Genomic DNA, 23,825 nt, shown 5'->3' with positions numbered 1-23,825 from the left:
TAACATCTTTACAGCATTGTCAGTCACTGACTGGAAGAAGCACATATGCTCAGTAGTTACCTCCCTTGGGCTATATTAGACTCATAAGATAAGCTTTCTGTGTTCCTAAAGTAAAAAAACCCTGCATTTTGTTTTAAGATATTCCGTGGGAAGGATGGAATTCAAATATATCCTCACCACTGATCTTCTGTTAACTTTTCATGTTTCTGCTGTTCCTAATAGTAGGCTGCCCAGTGCCAACTCTTTTCAACAGTGCTGTGCACCTATTTTGATATGGGGTTTAGTCTCTGCCTCAGTTTTGTTGATGGTCATGACTTCTGATTGAAGATAGTTGTCCATATACGGGCTGTAACAGTGAGAGGAGATTTACAGAGAGAGAAGCTTGCTTGGCTGTCCAAATAGATTTGGCAAGTCTTCTGTACCATGCAGCCTGCTGGGAGGCTGGTACTACTTAATCAGCCATGAAACAATAGTAAAGATAAGAAATCATGGGTAACCAGTGAGTCAGTTTTCAGCTTGTTTCAGTGCTAGCTGTTTTCACAAATATTATAGATTATAATGATTTCTGATCTTGTTTCATAATGAGGAAACTAGACTTTCTTAAAGCTCTGTGAGAAATTGTGATTGTGTACCTGATCTAATCTAGAAAATATAATTACTAAATGTTTACTCTGGCCATCTTAGGTTGGTGTTTTGTGACTTCTATTCTATTTAGGGGGATAGAACCATGCCTGAACTGTTGGCTTCCTGTGCATTCTGATTCATCTATTTTCTCTTTGCAGTGAGCTACTTGAGTTTATTACAAGTGGTCCCATTGTTGCCCTAGAGATTTTGGGGGATGATGCCATCAATAAATGGAAAAATCTCCTGGGCCCTGCAAACTCATCTGTAGCCAGAACTGACGCTCCAGATAGCATTAGGGCAAAATTTGGAACTGATGGTATAAGAAATGTGGCTCATGGCCCTGATTCTTTTGCTTCTGCTGCTAGGGTAAGTTTTTTAAAATCTTATTTGCTATTCCAACTTCCATCAGGTCTCACTATTGCCTGGGGTGGCTAGAGCTGATAACAGCTGCCAGTCTAAAACACGGTTGATGTCAAGGTTTCTTGGGTCAGGGAAATACACACTAATCTTGTTGTAAGCCGCCCAGAGTAGATGCTCTCTAGATGGGCGGGAAACAAACAAACAAACAAACACTGAGCTCTCCTACCCTGATTGTTCCGGCATGAGTGAAGTCCAGGAGGGCCAGATGTGCTGATGACTGGGGGAATCTTTCTACCTGGTACCCTCCCAACACCTCAGTCTCAACATGACTAAACAGTGCTTCCACTGAGTCACCAGAAATCCACAAGGTTAAGCACTTTGGCTCTCCTGTCAACCCTTGAAGGTAGGAATACCAGTATTCCCGCAAAGCACACATGTTCCCAGTAGATGGTCAACGCAAAGCCTGCTTTTAAGTACCAATACCCCTCTTAATCCAAAAAAGCCACAACTGTGAAAACAGTTATAATTTTTTTCTACATTAATGCATAAAATATTGTTATTGAGTGGGTTGCTGCTCTCAGTGGGTATTTACACCTGCTCTTGTTGCACCTGGTTTCACCTCCACCCAGTCTGGATGTTTGTCAAAATAGTACGTTTTTCTTCCCATTGAAGATGAAAAGGACGCCCTTCTTCACACTGTGCTTAACTGAACTGTGGGACTTGCTGCCACAAAATACAGGGCAAAATCATGTTGGCATAACTTTGTGCTGGTGGTTTTTAATTTAGACTCATGGAACATTTCTAACCCCCCCTGACTTTTTAGATTTCAAGGCTCTCTAGGTTCTCTTTTGCCCTGAGAAAGCCTTTGGGAGCCTCAGGATTGGGATGGGGTAAAAATTATTTTAATAATAATTTAAAAATTGCCACCAGATTGCCTAATAAAGGCTCCTGCCCTGTGTCATGAGATTCTCAAAGATTTTGCAAATGCAGAAGGAGCTCTAGGGAGTCTCAGAACCTGAAAGATTGGGGTGGAAACTTTCTGTACGTTTAAATTAAATGTTCCTGGTGCCTGATCTGGCTTATGCTGGTCAAAGTTATGCAGAAAGATTTTGCCCACAGTGATAACTGCAAACTCAGACAGCTCTTGTAAGAACCTGACAAATTCTTGGAAAATAAGTCTATCAATGCCTATGAATCAGGATAGCTAAATGTAATATTCATATATTACCTGCGCTATGTATGTATTTGTGAGGGTTCAATTTTTGGAACATCGGTCTCCACAATAAAATCACAAGTCTCTTTTAACTTTGAACTAGGAGAAAGGTTTATTGAAGTATTCAATATAACATTACTGTCTGAACATTTATTCCACAACTTGTTGCCTGTCGCCAACGGGTCAGACAGGGGTGTCCAAGTGTCTCTCAAAAATGAGTTTGTGTCCTTATTGTCCCAGGGTCCTGACCAACCTGTTACCCCTTCTTCTCTCAGGACCTCTCTGGCTTCTCCATCCAGGAGGGGGGTGGTCTCATCCTCGGTCGGGTCAGTCCATCCCATATTTCGGGTCTGGTAGAAGAGGGACCAGGGTCCATCCGGTAGTCTCTCCTCTTCGCCTCCTGCACTTGCCATGCCAGTCGTTCTCTCTCTTCCCTTCCTACTACCTCCTTTTCTTCCCTTAATTTCCTCTGCCACTCCCGAGCCTCAATCTCACCCCATTTTTTAAAAAATTAACCACCATAAAGACAGTGAATGTGTTCTAGTGATGAGCCATGCAGTTGCACATTGTTAATTTTAATTCCATGATTTTCAGGAGCTGGAGTTGTTCTTTCCATCTAGTGGAGGTCGTGGACCTGCCAACACTGCAAAATATACGGACTGTACTTGTTGCATTATTAAGCCTCATGCAGTTAAAGATGGTAAGTTGCATGAGTCTTAACCTGTGTTTTGTCATGTCTTCTTAGTTGGACAACTACATAGCTTAAGACTTTCTGTTGTTTTACAATTTTTCTTTAAATAACAGAAAAGGATCTTGAAACCTATTTTATTTTTATTGCTTAATTTTGAAAATAGAATAAAACTAAAATAACACAAAATATTTTGAATTATATACAACTTATGAAGTATCATCAATATTTAGTGTACTTTGTAAATATTTATTTTGTTACTGATATTTAAATATGAAGTGAGATTTCGCAGTATTTACAACAGAAAAATGTTTATATTTATAGCAGGATTATTTTTAATTTTTTTAAAAATGGCAATTTATGTTACATTTATCTTTTCATATACTTGTCTTGTCATCTCTGAAGTTTTTCCAACTTTTAGCCGTTGAGTAAAGGAAGAAATGAAAACCCCTTTCTTTTGAGTCCCTAGAATGTCCAGATTCCCACTGTGATGTTGTGGATAGAGGGATGGACTAGGACTCATGGAGGAAAGGGTTTGAATCCCTGCTTGGCCATGGAAATTCACTGGGGGAGTGGGACTGGTAAAACCACTTAAATCTCACTTACTTTGAAAGCCCTATTTGGTTCGCTACAAGTCAGTTCTAACTTGAAGGCATAGAACACACACATAATATGTATAGTAGTTAATAAATTACACATTTTTCTCTTTTCTCTGAACCAGAGTGGTCTAAATAGGTTAAGTAAACTCTGTGTGTGTGTGTGTGGGGGGGGCTTGAGGGATATAATCAGTTCTACCATGATGTCATGCTGTATATGTGCCTCCTCAAAATCTTAATCATTGAAAAGATCTACCACAGAATCAAAATTCTAACGTTTGTATCTGCATACATATCTCATGATTAGTATATAATAAAAATTATCATGTGCTATCAAATCAATTCTGACCTATGGTGACTCTTTTCAGGGTTTTCGGATAGAGAGTACTCAGAAGTGATTTACCATTCCCTTCTTCTGCAGGCACCGTGGGAGTGTGCAGCTTGCTCAAGGCCACACAGTCTAGCTCTGCAGGAGACACAGTGGGGAATCAAACTCCCAACCTCTGGCTCTGCAGCCAGACACTTAAACCACAGAACTATCCAGCCAGCTCTACTGTATCTCATAACATGCAGGATGTAAAAAATTTTGAATAGTTTACAGCTCTTATCTCTTGTCTAACCAACAGCATGTTTAAATTAGGTATAGTGACCAAATTACACAAAAGACTGTGGAGGTGGGAGTGATTCTGTACTATATTAGCAGTTAATGATGTTCTCACTATTGCTACAGAAATATATCCTAATATTTTATTTTACTATTTAGTTAAAAAAAAAGACAATAAAAATAGAACCTTGTGAAAGATGGTGCCAACTTAGCCTTAACAGCATACAATCCCATAGTTTATATGTGCCTAAAGAAAGACATGTTGTCAAGTCTCCATTGGACATGCTTCTGCCATAATTGAAACATAAAGAAGGTTAGGTCTTCAGATGAACAGGTACTTAAGCTGTCTTGGATATGAAACATTTTGGACAGAGTCCCTGTAGCAAAGTGGCAGAGCATATGCTGTCATTGCAGAAAGCCCCAGGTTTGGTCCCTGATTTCTCCAATTATGTCTGGAAGGACTGTGCCTTAAAAGCCTTGAGAGCCACTGTCATTTTCTTTTATTTCACCCTATTGCAAATGTTCTGGAAATTTTAAAATCGATCTGGTTGTAGCTCAGTGGAAGGGCATGTGTTTTCATTCAAAGTTCCAGAGAGAACTGGTGAAGTGTCTTGTCTGAAATTCTGGAGAATCATCTGACAGTCGGTGTACTAGTTGGTTCAGCTAGATGGACTGGTGGATAAGAGAATTTCCCATAATTTATGTTATATTTTCTATGCAAATATGTGATTGATTTAGAAGGTATATTAATAGGCTCTCAATTGTTTTATAACATTTAATTTTGGGCTTTCCTCTCCATTGACAGTTATGATTTGTGTAAATAAAGTTATGAGGTGAAAATTAAAAATTTCAGTCAGGCTAATGTGCTAACTGCAGCCATCGTATGGAAAAACACACTTACAAAGGCAAGTGCATTAGGCTTACTTTTCAAATTAGCTTATAGTTGAGATGCTCCTCTTTGAATAGTCTAAGGAGCAATTATAGTTATTTTTAAGTGCCTACAGTTTTAAGTGCCCATGGTCTGTACAATGTTCATCATCTACTTGCCTATATAATTTTTTAAGTACAATGTACCTTCTTGGGCTCCATGATCACTCCAGATGGTGACAGCAGCCACAAAATTAAAAGACGCCTGCTTCTTGGGAGGAAAGTGATGACAAACCTAGATAGCATCTTAAAAAGCAGAGACATCACCTTGCTGACAAAAGTCCGAATAGTCAAAGCTATGGTTTTTCCTGTCGTGACGTATGGAAGTGAGAGCTGGACCATAAAGAAGGCTGACCACCGAAGAATTGGTGCTTTTGAATTGTGGTGCTGGAGGAGACTCTTGAGAGTCCCTTGGACTGCAAAGGAAACAAACCGATCCATTTTAAAGTACATCAACCCTGAGTGCTCACTGGAAGGACAGATCTTTAAGCTGAGATTCCAATACTTTGGAATCTCCATGGAAAAGACCCTGATGTTGGGAAAAAGTGAAGGCAAGAGAAGAAGGGGATGACAGAGGACAAGATGGTTGGACAGTGGTACTGAAGCTACCATCATGAATTTGGCCCAATTCCGGGAGGCAGTGGAAGACAGGAGGGCCTGGCGTGCTCTGGTCCATGGGGTCACGAAGAGTCGGACACGAATTTACGACTAAACAACAGCAACAAAGATGAATTTACATAGGCAGTAAGAAATACTAAGACATACAGTTAGCATATTATCATAGAATGTTAAAAACTAAAGGAGAGTTTGACTAAGACTATTTCTCTTCCTTTTGATTTTATTAAAAATATGGTATCTTAGTGTTCGATAGGCCTCTTGCATCTTCATCTGATTAGCTGAAATAGTTGATATCTGAACACAACCACATATAGACTATAATTCTTTTCCCTAGCATCATATATGGAAAAATAAATAGAGAGTGTGTGCAATATGATTATACTATTTGGTTTTGCCGTCTACAGCGTCTAAAACAAATTTGTGTAAGAAGTAAATGTTTGTTGAAACCGTATTGTGAATGTTTACCCAAACACCCTTCTAGGCTCTGTAATACGTAGGTGCCTGTTATAATAATTGGAATTAAACTAGGCATCCCTTGACAGTCATCTAGTGATAGACATATATGCATAATTAGTTCTGCTTGTCTCCCTTCCACATGCTTAAATAGCAAAGTACTGTAGTTTCATATTTGGTGGGAGGGCAACTGCGGAGATGATGGTGCTGGTGATTATGATGTAAGAAGTTGATTCCAGCTTATGGCAACTCTTTTCATGGTTTTCTAGGTAGACACAAAAGTGGATTACCATCCCCTTTTTCTGGGGGTGCCTCGGGGATGTGCAAATTGCCCATGGCTATGTATTCTGGCTCTTCTCCTAGGAGCCACAGTAGTGAACATCTGCTTCCACAGCCAGATACCTAAACCACTGAGCTGTCCAGCCAGTGTATGTTCACGCGTGCGCGCCCACACATTTTATAGAAAAGAGTCAGCATGGATTTTCATCATTAAGCAATAGTAATGAACAATTGTTGATTGTATGAGTGTTGTGTGGGTGGACTGTTTGAGCTCATTGTTTTCATCAGGTCTGCATTCTGTTTTCTCCTAGATCAGTGGTTCCCAACCTTGGGTCCTCTGATGTTCTTGCCCTACAACTCCCAGAAATACTAGCCAGCACAGGTAGTGGTGAAGGTTTCTGGGAATTTTAGTCCAAGAATATCTGGAGACCCAAGGTTGGGAACTATTGTTCTAGATTATTTTCAGGTAAGCAGCCTTGTTAATCAGTGACAGCAAATGGTCATTGATTATGACAAAATGGTTCACATAGCATTTTATCATCAGCCTGAAATACTGATGTCTGTAATCCAAAGATGATCAAATGCCTTACATTTTTCTGCAACAGGGTTGTTGTTGATGGACAGTTCATTAGTTAGGACCAATGTTATTTCCAATTTGCTTGCAGAATGAGATACATACTTCTTGCCTACAGAGGGTTTAGAGCACTAGTCATCCATAAATTGTGTGAAGATGGAGTGAATTGCTGATAGTTTACAGACTTAATAGAACTGGGAATTAGTAGGACTGCACAGATGGCACCATCCAAATGAAAGACTGCACAAAAGCATTGTGAGCTTTATTTTTTCATATAGCTTCTCATAGCTGTTCTATAGAATAGCGTGCTCATAGAATATGGTAGTTGCAACTCACCCCAGTTCCTGTTGCCCCAATATTGTCAGTCACTGTAAAAACCAACAACAGAGAGAATACTAAAGTATTCTATCAAGAGAGAAGAACTGAGGCTGCGGTTTTTAAGATTTGCTCAGGTTTTAGTGCCTTAAACACATGGCCTGTTCTTTGTTTTTCCACATACTCAAATTAATCTGATTGTTGGCTATATACAGGCACTCCTCACTTAACAACCTACCTGTTTAATGACCACTTGGATTTATGACCCTTTACAAGCCTCATAAATCCATGCTTGCATTTTCGCCACACCTCTTCTCAACAGCACATGATGTTACTCCTTTATACACTATTACTGCTCCCCACTTATTGATAAGTTCACTTAACCTAGTTGTAAGAACGGAACTTGGTTGTTAAGTGAGGAGTGCCTGCAGTTGCTCAGTTACATTATAGGATGTTGAAGTGCTCTGTGTCTTAGAGTTTTCTACCATTTTAATATTTAAAATTATTAAATATTTCTGTTCCATCCCTTCATTTCACACCTGTGCAAAAATGTGGCACATTTATTACCATCTGTTTGGCCATGTAATGTAGCTGCAATTGACCTGTGTAGTAAAAGCCTGAATCTAATCTTGTATGTAAGACATATTTAATTTTAGGGTAGAGTCTCTTTCAGAGGCTTGTTTTAAAGTCCACAAGCTCATTTATAGGATTTCTATCTAATGACAAACCCGTGGGAAAGTTATTGTTTTATCTCTGCAGTGACTGATCAGCTCCTGAGTAGAATAAAGAAATACCTGTTGCTAGGCAGCCAAAGAGCCAGACCCTAGCAACTAGAGCACCTGCCACAGAAACATGACATAATGATCAAAGGTATATCGTACTGTAGCATGTGAGAGCTCTGTTAGTGTCTGACAGGATGCAGGAAGAAACTGGTGGCCAGATAAAGAACCAAGTTCAGCTCTACCTTAAATGTCATCATAAAAAATTATTAGCATGCAATATTTGGTAATGAAACTAGAAGCGGGAAATATTTTTGTGACATTTTGTAAGCAAAGGTTGTAACTGACAATTTAGTAGCAGAATGTATTTTTCCTTCCAGGGTATCTGAACCTGGAGTTTTGAATAACAGGGAAGGGCTTTAGCAGAATATAAGTGATGAAAGACAAACTTGAATTCTTCACTATCTACTATACTCTGCTTGATACCAAAAAAATGGCAGCTGAATAACTGGATTATGTCTAGAAGTAACAGATCTTTTGAACAATGGTATGTGAGCTTTTATTTTGAAGATATGATGAACAATTTATCATTTGACTTTTATCTTGTTACTCCCAGGATTTTGTGTTTCTATAGATAATGATAAAACTGATATGATAAAACTTTATTACGGTCGAAGACCAGCCACAAATAAAACATTGAAATATATAAATATACAGAGGTATACAAAAAATTTGGGATCAAATACAAATACTCAGTTCTGAGGTGAACAACAGCATCAAAACATCTCCCCTATAGCAATTCCAGAATTTCTAGCAAACCATGTCTAACTACAGAGGCTCATCCACTTTTAGGGTCTTTTTTCTAATGCCCATTGCAGCAGTAAGAAATTTGGCAACCCTATGTGTAAGTATGGGATTAGAGTCCGACCAGCAGCATGTGCATACATTGTTGCTCTGTACAACCGGGAAATCGGCCAGTCAGAGGGGAGACAAGTTCTTAACGTACATCCTTGTAAAATGTGCACCGCAACAGGACATGTTCAGTTGTTTCTATCTGCCCCATTCCACATGGGCAAAGGCGCTCTGCCCAGGGGATCTTTTTATACCGTCCCTCCTGCACTGCTGAAGGTAGTGTGTTAAGCCAGGCCAGAGTAAATGCCCTTCTATGCCTGGGCTGCTCTAACTGGGCAAAATAAGGTGCTGCAGTGACCTTGTATAAATTATCCTCCCTAAGGGGAGATATAGAAAGCTGTTCTTCGATGGATGTGAAATCTTCATAGTCTTAGCCCTGCTATCTGCCTATTGTTACTTTTTCAAAAATAGGGATAACTATTTAGGTCCATGGATTTGGATTACCTTGTTTCCCAGAGAAGAGTGGCATTTTTAAAAACATCTTAAACTGAATATTTCCACCACATCCTGAGAGGTTCAAGGGCGCGTTTACTGTTGCACAACCCAGTTCCATGGCTGGGTTGGTATTTGAACTCTGTTGTCTTGAATCTTAAGCCAAAACTGTCCGTTTCACTGCACTGGTTTTCTCCATTCTTTGGTGAACACATGGAAGATTAGAGAGAGATCTCAGATTTATTCCTTGGTATCTCTATATAAAGCTCTCTGGAAGCATGTTTGGGAAAGACCCCTACTTAAGACCATTAAGTACCATTGTTACTCAGAGTTATTGATACATTACTAACTTGGTCACTGATCTGATTCACTGGCTGAAATCCAGTTGCTTAGAGTAGTAAATTGTGCTGGACTAGGCCCTGTGAACCAATGGCAGTTTGATGAGTAAACTCCTCCATAGGTTCCATTGATTTAAATGAGTCTAGTTGCTACCTACTTTAAACAAAATACATCACAACTAGAGTAGGTCTGTATGTATCAATGGAACTTAAAGAGGAGTTGACTCACCAAGTCCCAAGTGATACAGTGGACCAACTCTAATGCAGCTTATTATACTAAGCAGTGGATTTCACCAGTAAAAGCCAATTTAAGATATGAACATATCTTACAAAATATGCTAGGTATAGAATGGTGGCTTCAAATAATTCAGCTCTTTATGCTATGGCAGTTTTAAAAGATATACTGTACATTAACACATGTTTACTGGTTTCATGGGGAGTGCTGTTGCTCATAGTCAGCCTTGCTTGGTAGAGGAGTAGTTATGGATTGGTAATCTAAATCTGACAATTTGTAAAAGAACATGTATGTTCTCCAAATGTCCACAGCTACACACACTGGTTGTTTTCTCCTGTTTGAAAAAGCAGAGCAAAGGCTTCAAAAATAAGCAGAGAGCTTAGCTCTGCTGCTGCTTGTTGCAATTTAATTATCATTGAGTAAAATGGGGTGTCGTAGATTACTTGACTATTATAAAAAGGGTTGTGGCTTGAAAAAGGTGGAGAACCACTGTTCTAGAGTGTATCTTTTATACTTCAAAGACTATAAAATATGGTTGAAGGCAAGTGGTGTGATAAAGATGCAGACCTTTTCCTTTGCATTTTGCATGAAATTGTAATCCTTGCAGCATTTCACAGGAAGATTGCTGTCAAGCGCATGACTACTGTTTTACCTCTTGAGTTCTAAGATGTGCAAGTTATGTATTAATCATTGTTCATATGCACAGTTGTGAGTGCAACGCTGTATGTCAGAAATCTTTAAACTAACCTTTTGAAGTGTCTTCTATTTAAATTGGGTCTTGTGCTTGATACATTGAGGCTCTGACAAGATAATTCTGGGATTTGCCAGGAACGTTCCCTCCCTAGCATTTGTAAGGAGAAAGGACGATGTGATTTTTTAAAACTTCTTCTTTATCGCCTTTCCTTCTGTCCAAATATGTTATCTTCTTTGTTTATGCTTAGATTTTGAAATTGAAGAAAGAGAAAGCAGTTAGCCAAGGTGGATACTGATATTGTAAACTATGGAACCGTGAAAAGGGTCACCATAAGTCAAAATTCACTTGATGGCACATAATTATTGTTATTATTGGACTATGGAGAGCATACCATTTTAATTTCAGATGTAAATATTATTTATTCAAAGCACTACATAAAAGCTTCAAACAAATTTGTAATGACTCACAATTAAGCCTGTCAGATAACTGAAATAAGTGTCCACCTTTAGTTCAAAGGGATATGTGATTATGAGCATACAGTTCTTGTGGTGTGGAAAAGGGGAGGTGTTGTCATGGTCACTTGGAAAAAGGAGTTGTAAACAAACCGCAGTGAAAGGAAGTATAATGAAACAAATAGCACATTTTTGGAGGAGGTAATCCTTCAAGTGATGAAATACATCTGTTTGTCATAATATGGGATTTTCCTTGCGTTTAACATGCTTTGTTTTGTGACTGGTCCTTAGGAGATAAAAATAGGCTCACTTTACAAGTCTGATCAGTTAGATGTGTGAATCTCACTGTGGGAGGGGAAATGGGTCAATTTTAGGATTATATGCATTCCCTTTAACCTCTAGTTTGATCCCTAAAAGTGAGTTGATAAGCACAATTACAAACTCTCTGTTCTGAACATGGTACCTTGTTAAAATTTTGCTGGAGTGCTTTTTGAAAGTTGTGCATTTGTTCTACTGAAGTAACTGATATTCCTTCTAGCTGTAGTTCTGGAAATCTGACACCAGATCACAGTGTTTCAGGGCAAGCTGCAGGATGGGAGCATAGAAAACTTGTTATGAAATGAATTTTGGGAGTTGGGTATATCCAGTTTTCTGCGTCAAATTCAGCAACAAAATTTTCCTGTGAATCTCCTAGAATCCTAAAACTTCCCACTGTGGCTTTTCAGATATTTATTTATTTATTTATTTATTTATTTATTTATTTATTTATTTATTTATTTAAAGTACTTTTACCCCGCCTTTCTCCTTAAAAAGGATTTATGAAGATATGGTGTTCTCTGTGAAGCAGCTTGATGAAGATGTGGAAATTCATTAGGAATTTAAAACTACACCACACTCCCCTCCTGAGAACTCGTAGATTCAACAGTCTCAGTGCACAAGTATGGAGTGGGTACAGGGTGTAGAATGTATCCTGAAAAATCTTGCCTCTATTTAAGAGCAAAACCAAAGCAATTTCTGGGCCTCCTAAATGAGGTTGCAAATATATCACCACACTGTCTTGAAACACACAATTTTGTCTGATTTTAAAAACTAAGCAGGATTATGCCTGATTGTTAACTTGAATGGGAGACCATACAGGGATACCAATGATCTCCAGTTAGAATTTTGAAATAATCTTCTCTGAAACTCTGAAGAACTGTTGCAAGTAGGAGTTAATAATATTGGGCTAGATGGCTAAATATCAGAATCTAGGCTGGAAATCTTGAGTACTTCTTGCCTCCTAGAAGATGTGTGCACAAGAACAATATTGTAAGTGGCAGTGTTCTGCTACCTTTAAATGAGTAAAAAACATACAAAAGCATGCAAAACCTTGATGTTAAGAATTGTAACACCTAAGGAGGCAAAAAAAAAACATAAAGAAAATTTCTTGGTCATAGCCCCTTTCCTCTGGAACATGTTTCTGACAGAGGTTTGCCAGGTATCCCTCTCGGTTTTTAGGAAGCTAATTACAGCTGAATTATACAAAACTGGCTTCTAGTAATGTAAATTTGTCCCGAGATGTTCAAATGGGATTTAATTTTTGTATTTCTTTAAAGTAGCTCCAGCTAGTGAAAGGATTTGATTAAATTTTATTGTATTTTGGGGGGGGTTTATCATATTTTTTATGTATTTGTTACATGTTGTAAGCCATCCAGAGTGTGGCAACACTAATGGGGTGGTATAGAAATGGAAACAAACACACAAAATCTGTATGAACATGTTATAGTGCCTTAATACAAGTTTGCTGTGTATTCTCTGAAGAGTTTGATGGATGGAATTTGATTTTAGGGGGCTTTAAACTCCTACTGTGGATACTCAAAATCACATAAAACTTATATGAAGAAGTTAAAATTATTGGCCATTAAAATAAGCTTTGCTTTTTTTGTCCTTTAATAATGTTTGGTGAATAGACATTGACACAGGGCAGCTATATTGACCATAAAAGAAAATTCATATTGCTGCAATATATTTTATTAAGTCAATCCAGAGGATACAACAATGTGTACAAACTTTCAAGATCCACAGATCTCCATGTCAGGCAACATGGAGGGGAAAGAAAAGGGACTGGCAAAGAAAAGAAAAAAATAAAAAACTTTTTTTGCTCTTATTGTTTTTTTTTAGCCCCATCACATTTTGATACGTTCTGAAGAGCCAGCAGATAGTTAGTAGTGGCTCTAATGTAGGTAATGCAGTCATGTTTGTTTTTGTCCAGGGTAGTTAATGTTACCAGAACACAGAAGAGTCTGAACTTCAGTTTTTGTAAATATAAAAACTTGATGCAGGCTAATCTGCCGCCTATACTTTGTGAATGGAGAATAGACAACAGTAACACAATTGTTTTATTTGCAAAGCTGGAGATAATTTTAGATGTTGCACTAAGTTAAAAAGTAGTCAGTAACAGCCAAATTGGGTAGTTTTTACCTCATGATTGGCCAGAGATTACCCTTCAGTGAGTAAAAGTGCCAGCTTAAGGTGGCATAAATTATTCTTCCTCTTCCTAGGGTGTCATTGCTTCTTGTCTCAGTTATTGCTTCTTGTCTTAGGCTATAATGATGAACACATTCACTAGGAAATACATCCCACTGAACTTAATGGGATGTCTTTCTGAGACAATCTTTCATGGGATTGTGCTGTTATTAGCTTTGACCAGACATGGGCAAAGTGTGGCCCTCTGGATGTTGAGAGAGCAGAGCCTCCATCAGCCATAGCCAGCATTGGCAGTAGTGAGGAATGCTGGGAGTTTCAATCCACCAGTGTCTTGTTGACCACAGAGTGCCCTATCTTGACTTTGCAAAATAAATTGGCCAGGAGTTAAACTCTTGTTCCTTCGTGTACATGTTGGAATTTGTGGGTGCATACTATTTGCTTCCACCTGCATGTGTCATGTGTCCTTCAGTCTGAATTGTCCGCTTGATCCTCAGGAGCAGTTTCTGTGGCATGGTTGGCAGCCATAGTGGGAAGGGGTACACATGAGCTCTTTTTGATGCCAGATACAAAGAGAAAGAAAAAACAGAGAGAAGAGCAGAAGAAGCCATGACTGATGGTGTGTTCTGAACCAATAGCTGACACTTATGTGGACTGATCTCAGTAGGTGTGTCAGATCAGGGATTCTAACGCCTGAACCCTTCAGAATTTTATAGATCTATGAGGAAATATCAAAAGCCTGTGTTCATCACAGCTGGCATTTATACCAAAAAAAGGGTTAATTCCATAATGAAACCAGACAGTAATTGACAGTCATACCAGAATTTATTTGTGTATCAAGGTATAATTGTTTTCATGATTATAATAATTCCAGGCAACTTCAGCTTGTCTAATTCTACAAACTTTATATATCTACATTGCTTCTATATTCCTTAAGAAGAAAAATAAAATTCCAAATATTCAAAACATCCCAAAGTTTTACAGTTATGAAAAAAATGTAGGCATTTTTAAACAAATATGTTTTAAACAAACATGTTAAACAAATATGAAAACTAAACTTAGATTGCAGGTAAATGCTTAAATCAGAATTCAGTCCAGAGTAGAGGAGCCAAAAATAATGTTTTAGTTGCATTCTAAAATGCAGGAGCTTATAGTCTAAAATGGCACATTGAAATTGCAAAGAGTACTTCACCAAAATATATCATTTAAAAGTAAAAATAAAAAGCCTTTGAGCATATTAAAAATATATACACAAACAATTGCTCAGTGAATCTATGGAGGAAAATCCATGTTGATTGCTGTTGCTATCCAGTGTGAGTGGTGTAGTCTGAAGCTGCCATTTTGACATTAGCATCATTGTTACTAAATTCTTTATAAACTGTAGAGGAATAAGATTCTGTCTCATACAGTATTTGGAATCCTAGAATTCTGGAAAGCCAAAATTTTGTAGTGATAAAGAGTGCAAACAGTAAATGCCAACTCTATATTTACAAATTGTAACAAACAAAGTCAACTGTCAGGAATTTTATTGTTCAGTGACCTTCCTTGGCTGGAGAGCTGGCTAACTGTTTTGAAATGACTATAGTAAACTCTTGTTCAAGCCTCAATTTTAAAAGCACTTTGATTTTCAAGGCTACTTTTTTACATCCTTCCTTAATTTTTTAAACACTTGTGTGCACAAAATGTCAAACCTTGACAAGTGCATGCTGTTCCAACCCACAGCTTCTCTTGTATGCACCATCCTGTTTTCTTTGAATTGTCCTTGTGTGGCACAAGGGAATTAATTGTTAAATTGCAAAGTAGATATGTACCGCATCACTTCATCTGATTAAAGGGTGCTTGAAGATTATCTGTTCTGTATTAGTGCCTAGTAACCTAATGCTGTCTTGGAGACATAGAATCTTTCCCTCTTGATTTTTTTATACCTAAAGTTATTTGTTATGCATTTTTGCCAGGATTAGTATTGCATTCCTTCAGTTGTATTTAGTAATGCCAGTGATTTCTTTTGTACTTTGTCACTAAAAAATAAATCCTAAAGAAACACCTAATCTGCTGCTCTGATTTAGCTTCTTAGAGTGATCACATTTCAAAAATGTACTCATTTTAAAAAAACTTTTGTTACATACTGAGGCCTATATTTTTAAAAATTGGTTTTTAAAATGCTGTTTAGTTTTGCTGGCTACTTTCTCCTCCCCAAACTCAGCTGTACCCATGTGCTTTTTAGCTTACATTTTAAATATTTATTTTACAGTAGCAGAAATGTATGTGAAAAACTTCATAGAAATTATAATTTACGATTGTTTGCCAGGTGCTTTAGTGCTGATTGATACTAATGCTCAAATATAGATTTGTCTTTCCCTTACATATTAAAGTTATTTTTCCATTTCGCACTATTCCTTGCTTATCCTCAAACTGCCAGGTATTGTAATGAGTCTGATATTAGTTCATACAGTAGAATGCACAAATTGAGTGAGTTGGCAGTACCTGGAGATTACATCTGTAAATACAGGATGTCATTTGTAGAATATGTCAGGATTTTATATGTCCTTGACTTTGGGCATTTAATGTTACAGACTATAGGCTGACAAGATGTGAGCCTGTTGCCATATGTGGCTTGCCCAACGCTGTTTTAGCAGGACTCCCACACTCCTCAGTCCATTGTTTTCCAGGAGAGAAAAAAAGTTACATTGCAGCTATGGGAAGCCTTCAGAAGTTACAGTTCACCTTTTAAATAAGTCACAGGGGGCAAATAAATTTAATTAAAATTCGTGAGTACCCATTTTTCAATACTAGAACTGGCCTCTCGTTTGCTTCTGGTATCATTTTTGCAGGATTATTGTAGACATGGTCAGTGTAGCTCTCAGGGTAAAAATTTTGCTCCTGGACTCACCAAAGTTACCCACTCCTATTATTGATCAGTTCTACTCATAATTACTTGAAAGTAAGGCATACGTATTTCAGTTAAATCTTCATGTTTAGTTTTTGATTGCATGGATTCCAAATAATAGTATTCACTTGCTGCCTGTGTCCTGAATTTTCATGGTTAACAGAAACTTCTTTCCTTAATCTCTATCTGTTTCATATTCCATAGACAATTATGCAAACCACAAATGTTTTTATAAATATCAGTATATAAAATGTTTGAACCAATATGATAAGGATGATCCTACTGCTAGAAAACGTAGTACTCAAGAAATAATCTAAGACATTCTGTTATTTTTTAAACAATTTACAGGTCTGACTGGAAAAATTGTGACATCAATACTTAATGGAGGATTTGAAATCTCAGCCTTGCAAATGGTAACTCTTTATTCTTTCTGTTTTGTTCTTGTCTAGTGAAATAGTGGAGTGGAAAGAGAAAATCCTGTCTCTGCATTTCTTGCTTTATCTTTTGGTCATTTATCCTTTTCATCTTGCAAAGTAGTTGCAAGATGAAAACATAGTATCTAACATACAAGGGGATGCTGGCATGTACTGAGCCTTTCCCAGAAAAAAATTGAGTTAGGAAGCTGTAACTGCCACACTATTTTACATATTTCCCCGGGGAGTCAATGCACTTGCGAAATCTTTCCTGCAGCTTCTAAGTCCCTGCAAATAAAATTCTTCCGACTGCTGGTGTAACCACCCATTTGCAGCATTAGTTGCCTCCAGAACACTCCCAAATCGTTGTCCCTTTAGGTGTTTTTTGAGTTTGGGGAACAGATAATAGTCAGAAGGAGCCAGGTCGGGAGGCTAGGGTGGATGGGGCATCACTTGAAAGCCTAAGGAGGTCAGTTTTGCCATTGTTTCACCTGCAGTGTGTGACGAGGTGTTGTCATGCAACAGGATGACACCTTTAGAGAGCTTTGCTCGACATTTTTCCTTGATGTTTTGCCTCAACTTTGTCAATAAAGCACAGCAATATTTTGCATTGATGGTTGAACCCTGTTGGAGGTAGTCCACCAGCAGAACTCCCTTCTTATCCAAAAAACTGTTGCCATTTGCTTTTGCACCGACCTTTGCACTTGGAACCTCCTTGGCCTGGAGGAACCACTGTGCCTCCATTCCTTAGACTGTTCATTTGTCTCAAGATCATAACAGGAGATCCATGTCTCATCACCAGTTACCAGTTTGCCCAGAAAATCTGACTCATTTCTTGCAAAATGTTCCAAAACAGCTACCGATGACTCCACATGTTTCCTCTTTTGTTCGGTTGTCAAAAGTTTGGGGATCCACTTTGATGCCAGCTTTCTCATTTCCAAGTAGTTGTGGATAATGGCACCAACTCTCTCACATGATAGTCTCAGATATATAGCAATACTTTTGGCTGATATTCAGTGATCCTCCATGATCATGTCATGGATGACTTTCACATTTGCAGGCACAGAGACAGAAATAGGCCTTCCACTGGGTTTCTCACTTTCAATACCAAAATGGCCAGTTTAAAAATTGACAACCCAACATTTAACTATTGCATATGAAGGGCCACTGTCACCCATAGTTTGTGACATTTCATCATGGATCTGCTTTGTATCTTTCCCTTGGAGGAACAGGAACTTGATTATGGTCCTATGCTCTTCCACATTGAGATTTTCTGGAGGTGTTGCCATGTTCACTTTGGACCTGAACATGAAAGATAAGTTAAAATCATAGGTAGTTGGTTTTTCCATCATTGAATACAGACAAATTGGCCAATACACCCTGCAATTTATAGCTTCCTAGCTCAATGTTTTCTGGGAAAGGCTCAATGCTTGTCAGCACCCCCTCGTATGATCATGCCACTCACACCCTACCTAATTTAATGTAATATTGGGTTCCTTATCCATTCACCTGCAACTCCTTAAGTAGTATGTGAAAGACTTTTTCAGCTCTGTTACATTGACATGGGCAGATTTTTGCCTTGTTAGATCTACTCTCCCCTTTGAAACCCCAGTACCCATAAACTAGAGGCATATAAAGAAAGCATCCATTTAGAGCAATGGTGTTCAATCTTGGGTCTAGAGATGTTGTTGGAGTACAACTCTCAGAAATCCTGCAATACAACTAATGGTGAAAGCCTTTATGAGTTTTAGTACAAGAACATCTGGGGACCCAAGATTGGGGACCACTGTTATAGAGTTAAAGAGCAGGATGCCTCTGAGAATATTCTGAGCTTGTTTTTGCTATCACAACTGAACTGAGTTCACAGGTCTTTCAACACAGTTCCACTACTAGTTACCTCTAAAGATAAAGGTTCCCCTTGACATTTAGTTCAGTCATGTTCGACTCTACAGCGCGGTGCTCATCCCTGTTTCCAATCCATAGAGTGGCCAGCACGACTAGACACAGAATGACGTTACCTTCCCACTGAGGTGGTACCTATTTATCTACTTGCATTTTTATATGCTTTCGAACTGCTAGGTTGGCAGGAGCTGGGACAAGCAATGGGAGCTCACTCCGTCGTGTGGATCCGATCTCACCTTGCAGCACAGAGGCTTCTGCAGTTTAACCTGCAGCGCCACCATGTCCCTCGACTTCTAAGCTGTCTTTATTTCAGCAGCCTAATTTAAATGGGTAAATTGGTCTCATTACTTTTAAACAAGTGGGAGATCAGAACCCCTTGCTAATCTGATGCAAATCTGAAAAGATCAACTAGTTGATTCAGATTCTGCATTTTCCCTGTCACTGCACTATACTTTTTGAATAGCATTGTTGGGGAAGAGAGCCCAATACTTGGGAGCAATTGCCATTCAGTCAATTGAATAAAAATTGATTGGCTCAGATTGTAAACAGTATGCCTTCAGAAAAATCATGCTGCTTCTCCTGACAAAAGAGGGGATTGAGAGTTACTTCTTTGCTTCTTTTCCATGCATATTGAATATATACAGTCCGCATACTTGCTGCCTTAGTATCTCTGTAACTGCAGTAGTTTGGAACAGGTGGCTGAATGATACCTTATTCTGTCCAATTTGAATGTCAGTTTAAATTTGAGCTCTCACCTGGACTAGCCATAGTAATTTGGCCTTACCAGTTCTTCATCTGTAAAATGGGAATAACTCTTACCATGAGTCTTGCATAGTTTATAATTACGTTGTGCTATGTATGTACTTTGCTGTTTATATGATCTGTTAATACTGTCTACTCATTTACTATTTTTTCTATAAATAGTTTACACTTTATGTTTCTGCTCATGACAAGAGTGTGAAAGATATCGTAAGACTATAGTAGAGATCTTAAAATGTTAAGATATCTTAATATTTTAATTTTTAAATTTTATTTTTTTTTACCTATATTCTATATGCCAATAATTTTAAACTGTATAATGGTAGCATACAAACAAAGACAAACAGTAGAGATTGTTTGAAAAAAATTACAGTCAATGGAAATATAAAACAACAAAATAAGTACTATATAGTTACCACACCTTTTGTTCTGGTTCATGTCTGGAAATATTATTCAACCCCCAATGCTGTAAAGGGGTTTAGGGACTATAGTGTACATTTGGAATTGTATTCGGAATGAAATCCTACAAGGACGTTTTAAAGAACCAAATGCAACTAAAATAACATCAGTTGTTTATGTAATATAGTAGTAAATGTTTCTTTTGTGGTTTCTTCATTGCCACAATTATTCAACCCCTTAAAGACTACCACTCTGAAGAAGAGAGGTTCATTCAGGTGTTTTCGAACAGGTATTGAAAACACCTGTGGATGTCACCGAGCACCAATCAAGCATAATAAGCACCAATTAGGCAGCTTTAAAATGACTGTGATACTCAGCTCCTTCTAGACATTTACTGGTGTGGTTACAAACATGGTGAAGTCAAGAGAATGGTCCAGGAAGACAAGAGTGTGACAAACCCAGACCTACTGGGATCTGCCACACAGTTACACTAAGCTGCCACCAACCATTCCCTATAAAAAGTCACACAGATCAGGGATGGATTTTTAAACAATAAAAAGAATAAGGTTTATTTTGAATACACACAGGGAAACATAAACAATCAGGTGAATAACATAAAGTAACGTGGCTTATTCTCACACACACAAGCATACAGTTTGGTTCACCTAGAACCTTTAACTTAAAGCACAGACCCTGAACCCATCAGTTCTGGCTAACCAACAGACCCCTGAACCTTTCAGGCTGGTACTCTGACACACAGTAGTACCCTGTCAGACACCCAGACTCCCACAACAGCTTCTTCTTCCCCAGCTGCTGCTTCGTCCCAACCCAGTGTCTCACAGTCTGTCTCAGCATCTCCCTCTCACCACACAGGCATCACATATTTATACAGTACAGCCCCTCCTCCTGATGTCCCGCCTTCCACTCTCCATAGGATGGAACTTTCCCTCCAAACCCATGACAGACAGGTAACATCAGTGCTGTTATGTAACACCTCCCCTCTTTATAAGTTGTTTTGTAGGGGGAAAGCTAAGGTGCTTTTTCCCAAAAAAACAACCTGTATAAAACACACAACACCAATTATACCTACCATATTATACTTACTTACATTCTAAGTTAAACATTTCAAATAGGCATTTAAACATTTACCATATACATTACATCAATTTACCTTTATTAATACAAACCAATTTAAAACCAGGTACATTTAACTTTTGTCATCTTTATATACACATAGTCCATGTTCTTTCGCCGTCTTCATTCTTCAGGTCTTCTTGATAAGGCGTCAGCAACACAGTTCACTGACCCTCTGACCACCTTCACTTCAAAGTCATAGTCCTGTAAGTTCAAAGCCCACCTCATAAGTTTGCTATTGTGGGTTTTCATTGTCTTTAACCATTGCAATGGTGAATGGTCAGTACACAGAACAAAATGTCTTCCCCAGATGTAAGGCTTGGCCTTCTGGATCGCGTAGACTATGGCCAAACACTCCTTCTCCACGGTTGCCAAATGTCTCTCACCTTTTTGGAGTTTCCTACTCAGGTAGGACACTGGATGCTGGTCACCATTCTCATCCTCCTGGCACAGAACTGCTCCTACCCCGCTGTTAGACGCATCGGTGTAGATGATGAACTCCCGGTCGAAGTCTGGAGCACGCAGGACAGGATAGTTGATTAACGCCTTCTTCAACCTCTGGAACGCCGCCTCACAGTCGCTGGTCCACGGGATGCTGTCATCAGTCTTCTTCCTCGTCAGATCGGTCAGCGGAGCCGCAATCTCGCCAAACCTCGGGATGAACTTTCTGTAGTAGCCCACCAACCCAAGAAATGATTTGACTTTTTTCTTGGTGTTGGGTCTAGGCCAATCACGAACAGCTTCTATTTTGGCCTCCAGGGGTTTTATCACTCCTCCCCCTACCTTGTGACCCAAGTATTTTCTTTCTGGGATACCCAGCTGCAGTTTGCTCTCTCTGCAGAGCCTAGGCCAAAGCACTTCCTCCCCTGGGTTAAAGCGCCTCTCCCTGCCTTCCTGGTCATCCCAAGCTTTCTTTCTGACCTTTTGAGCTGGCAGGGTCTCTGCTGCTAGCTCTAGGTTTCTCCTTAGGTCATTCATCAAGGTGTCTATGTAAGTCACAACGTCTTGTGGGTCACCCTGGGCGATCTGCCCCCAACCCTGCTCGATCAAATCAAGGGGCCCCTTCACCCCTTTCCCAAATAAAAGTTCAAATGGACTGAACCCGGTACTGGCTTGTGGCACTGATCGATAAGCAACCAAAAGGGATTGCAGCTTCTGGTCCCAATTGTTTGGATTCTCTGCCAAGAAAGCCCTAATCATGCGCATTAGAGTCCCATTGAACTTCTCAGTTACCCCATCACTTTCAGGATGATAGGCAGTGGCTTCCCTGAGCTTAATTCCACAGATTTGCCATAAGCGTTTCATGAGCTTTGACGTGAACGATGTGCCCAAATCTGTGATTATCTCTGAGGCAAATCCCATCCTGGACATGTACCCCACCAAAGCATCGGCCACTGTGTTAGTTTCAATGTTAGTCAGGGGTATGGCTTCAGGATACCTTGTGGCATGGTCCACAATTGTTAGGATGAACCTATTCCCCCTCTTTGTGGCCTTGGGCAAAGGTCCCACAATATCCACCCCTATGCATTTGAACGGAGTGTCAATCACAGGCAAAGGGCACAGCTTTGCTTTGGTCCTGTCGCGGTTATTCCCCTGCCTTTGACACACATCGCATTGTTTACAGAACTCCCTGATCTGCTTCCCTATGTCAGGCCAGTAGAAATTCTGTGTGATTCTCTGCTGTGTTTTGTTGACCCCTAAGTGTGCAGCAAACATGTCAGAGTGCCCCCTTTGTAAGATCATGGGGCGATACTTTTCAGGTACCACCAGTTGACTTCTGATCCCATCTCCCCCTTTTGAGATGTTCCTCAGGGTCTCTCTATACAGAATCCCCTTTTTCTCCAGAAATCTCACTGGGGTTTCAGGTGTTAGCTGGGCGTCAGTCACCTGTTCAAAACACTTTTGGAGAGTGGCGTCTGCCTTCTGCTCCTGTCCAAATCTGCTGTCTGTGGTTAAGGTTTCCACCACAGCTTCTGAACTCCCCTCTGCTTCCGTCTCTGGCTCATCATTACCCCCCTGAACTGTCCCTGTGGTGGCTTGTGAGCGTGTAATCACTAGCACCCGTTTCACATGTTCAGCCAGGTCATTTCCCACGAGCACGGCTGCTGGCAGAGTCGATGAAATTGCTAGGCGCCAAGCTCCCCTCCAGCCTTGAAAGTTGACAGGTACCTCAGCTACTGGCAGAGAGATTACCTGCCCCTCAATCCCTGCCACCTTCATGCTCTCATTTGGGATTATAAACTCCCTAGGGATGATATCTGGATGGCACAGGGTTACCTGGGAACAAGTGTCCCGCAGCCCCCTATACTGACGGTCAAGTATTCCTACGTCCACCCCTGCTGTCTCAAACAACTGAGAATCTGTTTTTATCAGCAAGCAGCGCTTTACCTCCACCAGAGGACCATTTTCCTCAGCCTGATCAGCAGAGGTAGCTGTTCCAGACTGAGTAGCTATGGCAACAGGCTCCCTCTGTGACACTGAGCCTTGCTCTTTCTGGACACAGAACACAGCTTTTGGCTTGGTCCCACTAGAATTCTGAGGCACCATTCCTTTTAGCTGCTTCAATTTCTCACACTCTGAGATCAGATGACCCTTTCCCTGACAGAAATAGCATTTTCTGGTGTATTTTGATTCTCTCTCCTCTTGTTTGGGTTTTCCCTCCAAATTCTGAGGGCTTGGTTTCATGTCTGAGGGCTTCCCTTCACCATGGGCCCCTCCCCCTTGCTGGCTTTTCCCTGGTCCCTGAGAGTACTTAGGGTCCCATGTTTCCCTCATGTTTCCTTCAGAATAATTCAGGTTTTGTTGTGCCTTAACCTGTGTGCCTTCTTTTGGTTT

General features: G+C 39.5%; 1 protein-coding gene across 2 annotated transcripts in view; it reads left to right on the top strand.

Moving 5' to 3' along the window:
- The window catches only part of NME7 (NME/NM23 family member 7), an 84,059-nt gene that overhangs the window by 29,110 nt on the left and 31,124 nt on the right, over window positions 1-23,825 (top strand). For both annotated transcript variants that reach the window (XM_020784914.3, XM_020784913.3), the window contains exons 6-8: window positions 783-990; window positions 2,792-2,897; window positions 16,732-16,796. In XM_020784914.3, coding sequence (XP_020640573.2) covers window positions 783-990; window positions 2,792-2,897; window positions 16,732-16,796 — 379 coding nt within the window. The remainder of the gene's footprint in view (window positions 1-782; window positions 991-2,791; window positions 2,898-16,731; window positions 16,797-23,825) is intronic.

This window comes from Pogona vitticeps, chromosome 3 (genome assembly GCF_051106095.1).
Source record: "Pogona vitticeps strain Pit_001003342236 chromosome 3, PviZW2.1, whole genome shotgun sequence".
Taxonomy (NCBI): Eukaryota; Metazoa; Chordata; class Lepidosauria; order Squamata; family Agamidae; genus Pogona; species Pogona vitticeps.
This window is presented reverse-complemented; position numbering and strand designations above follow the sequence as displayed.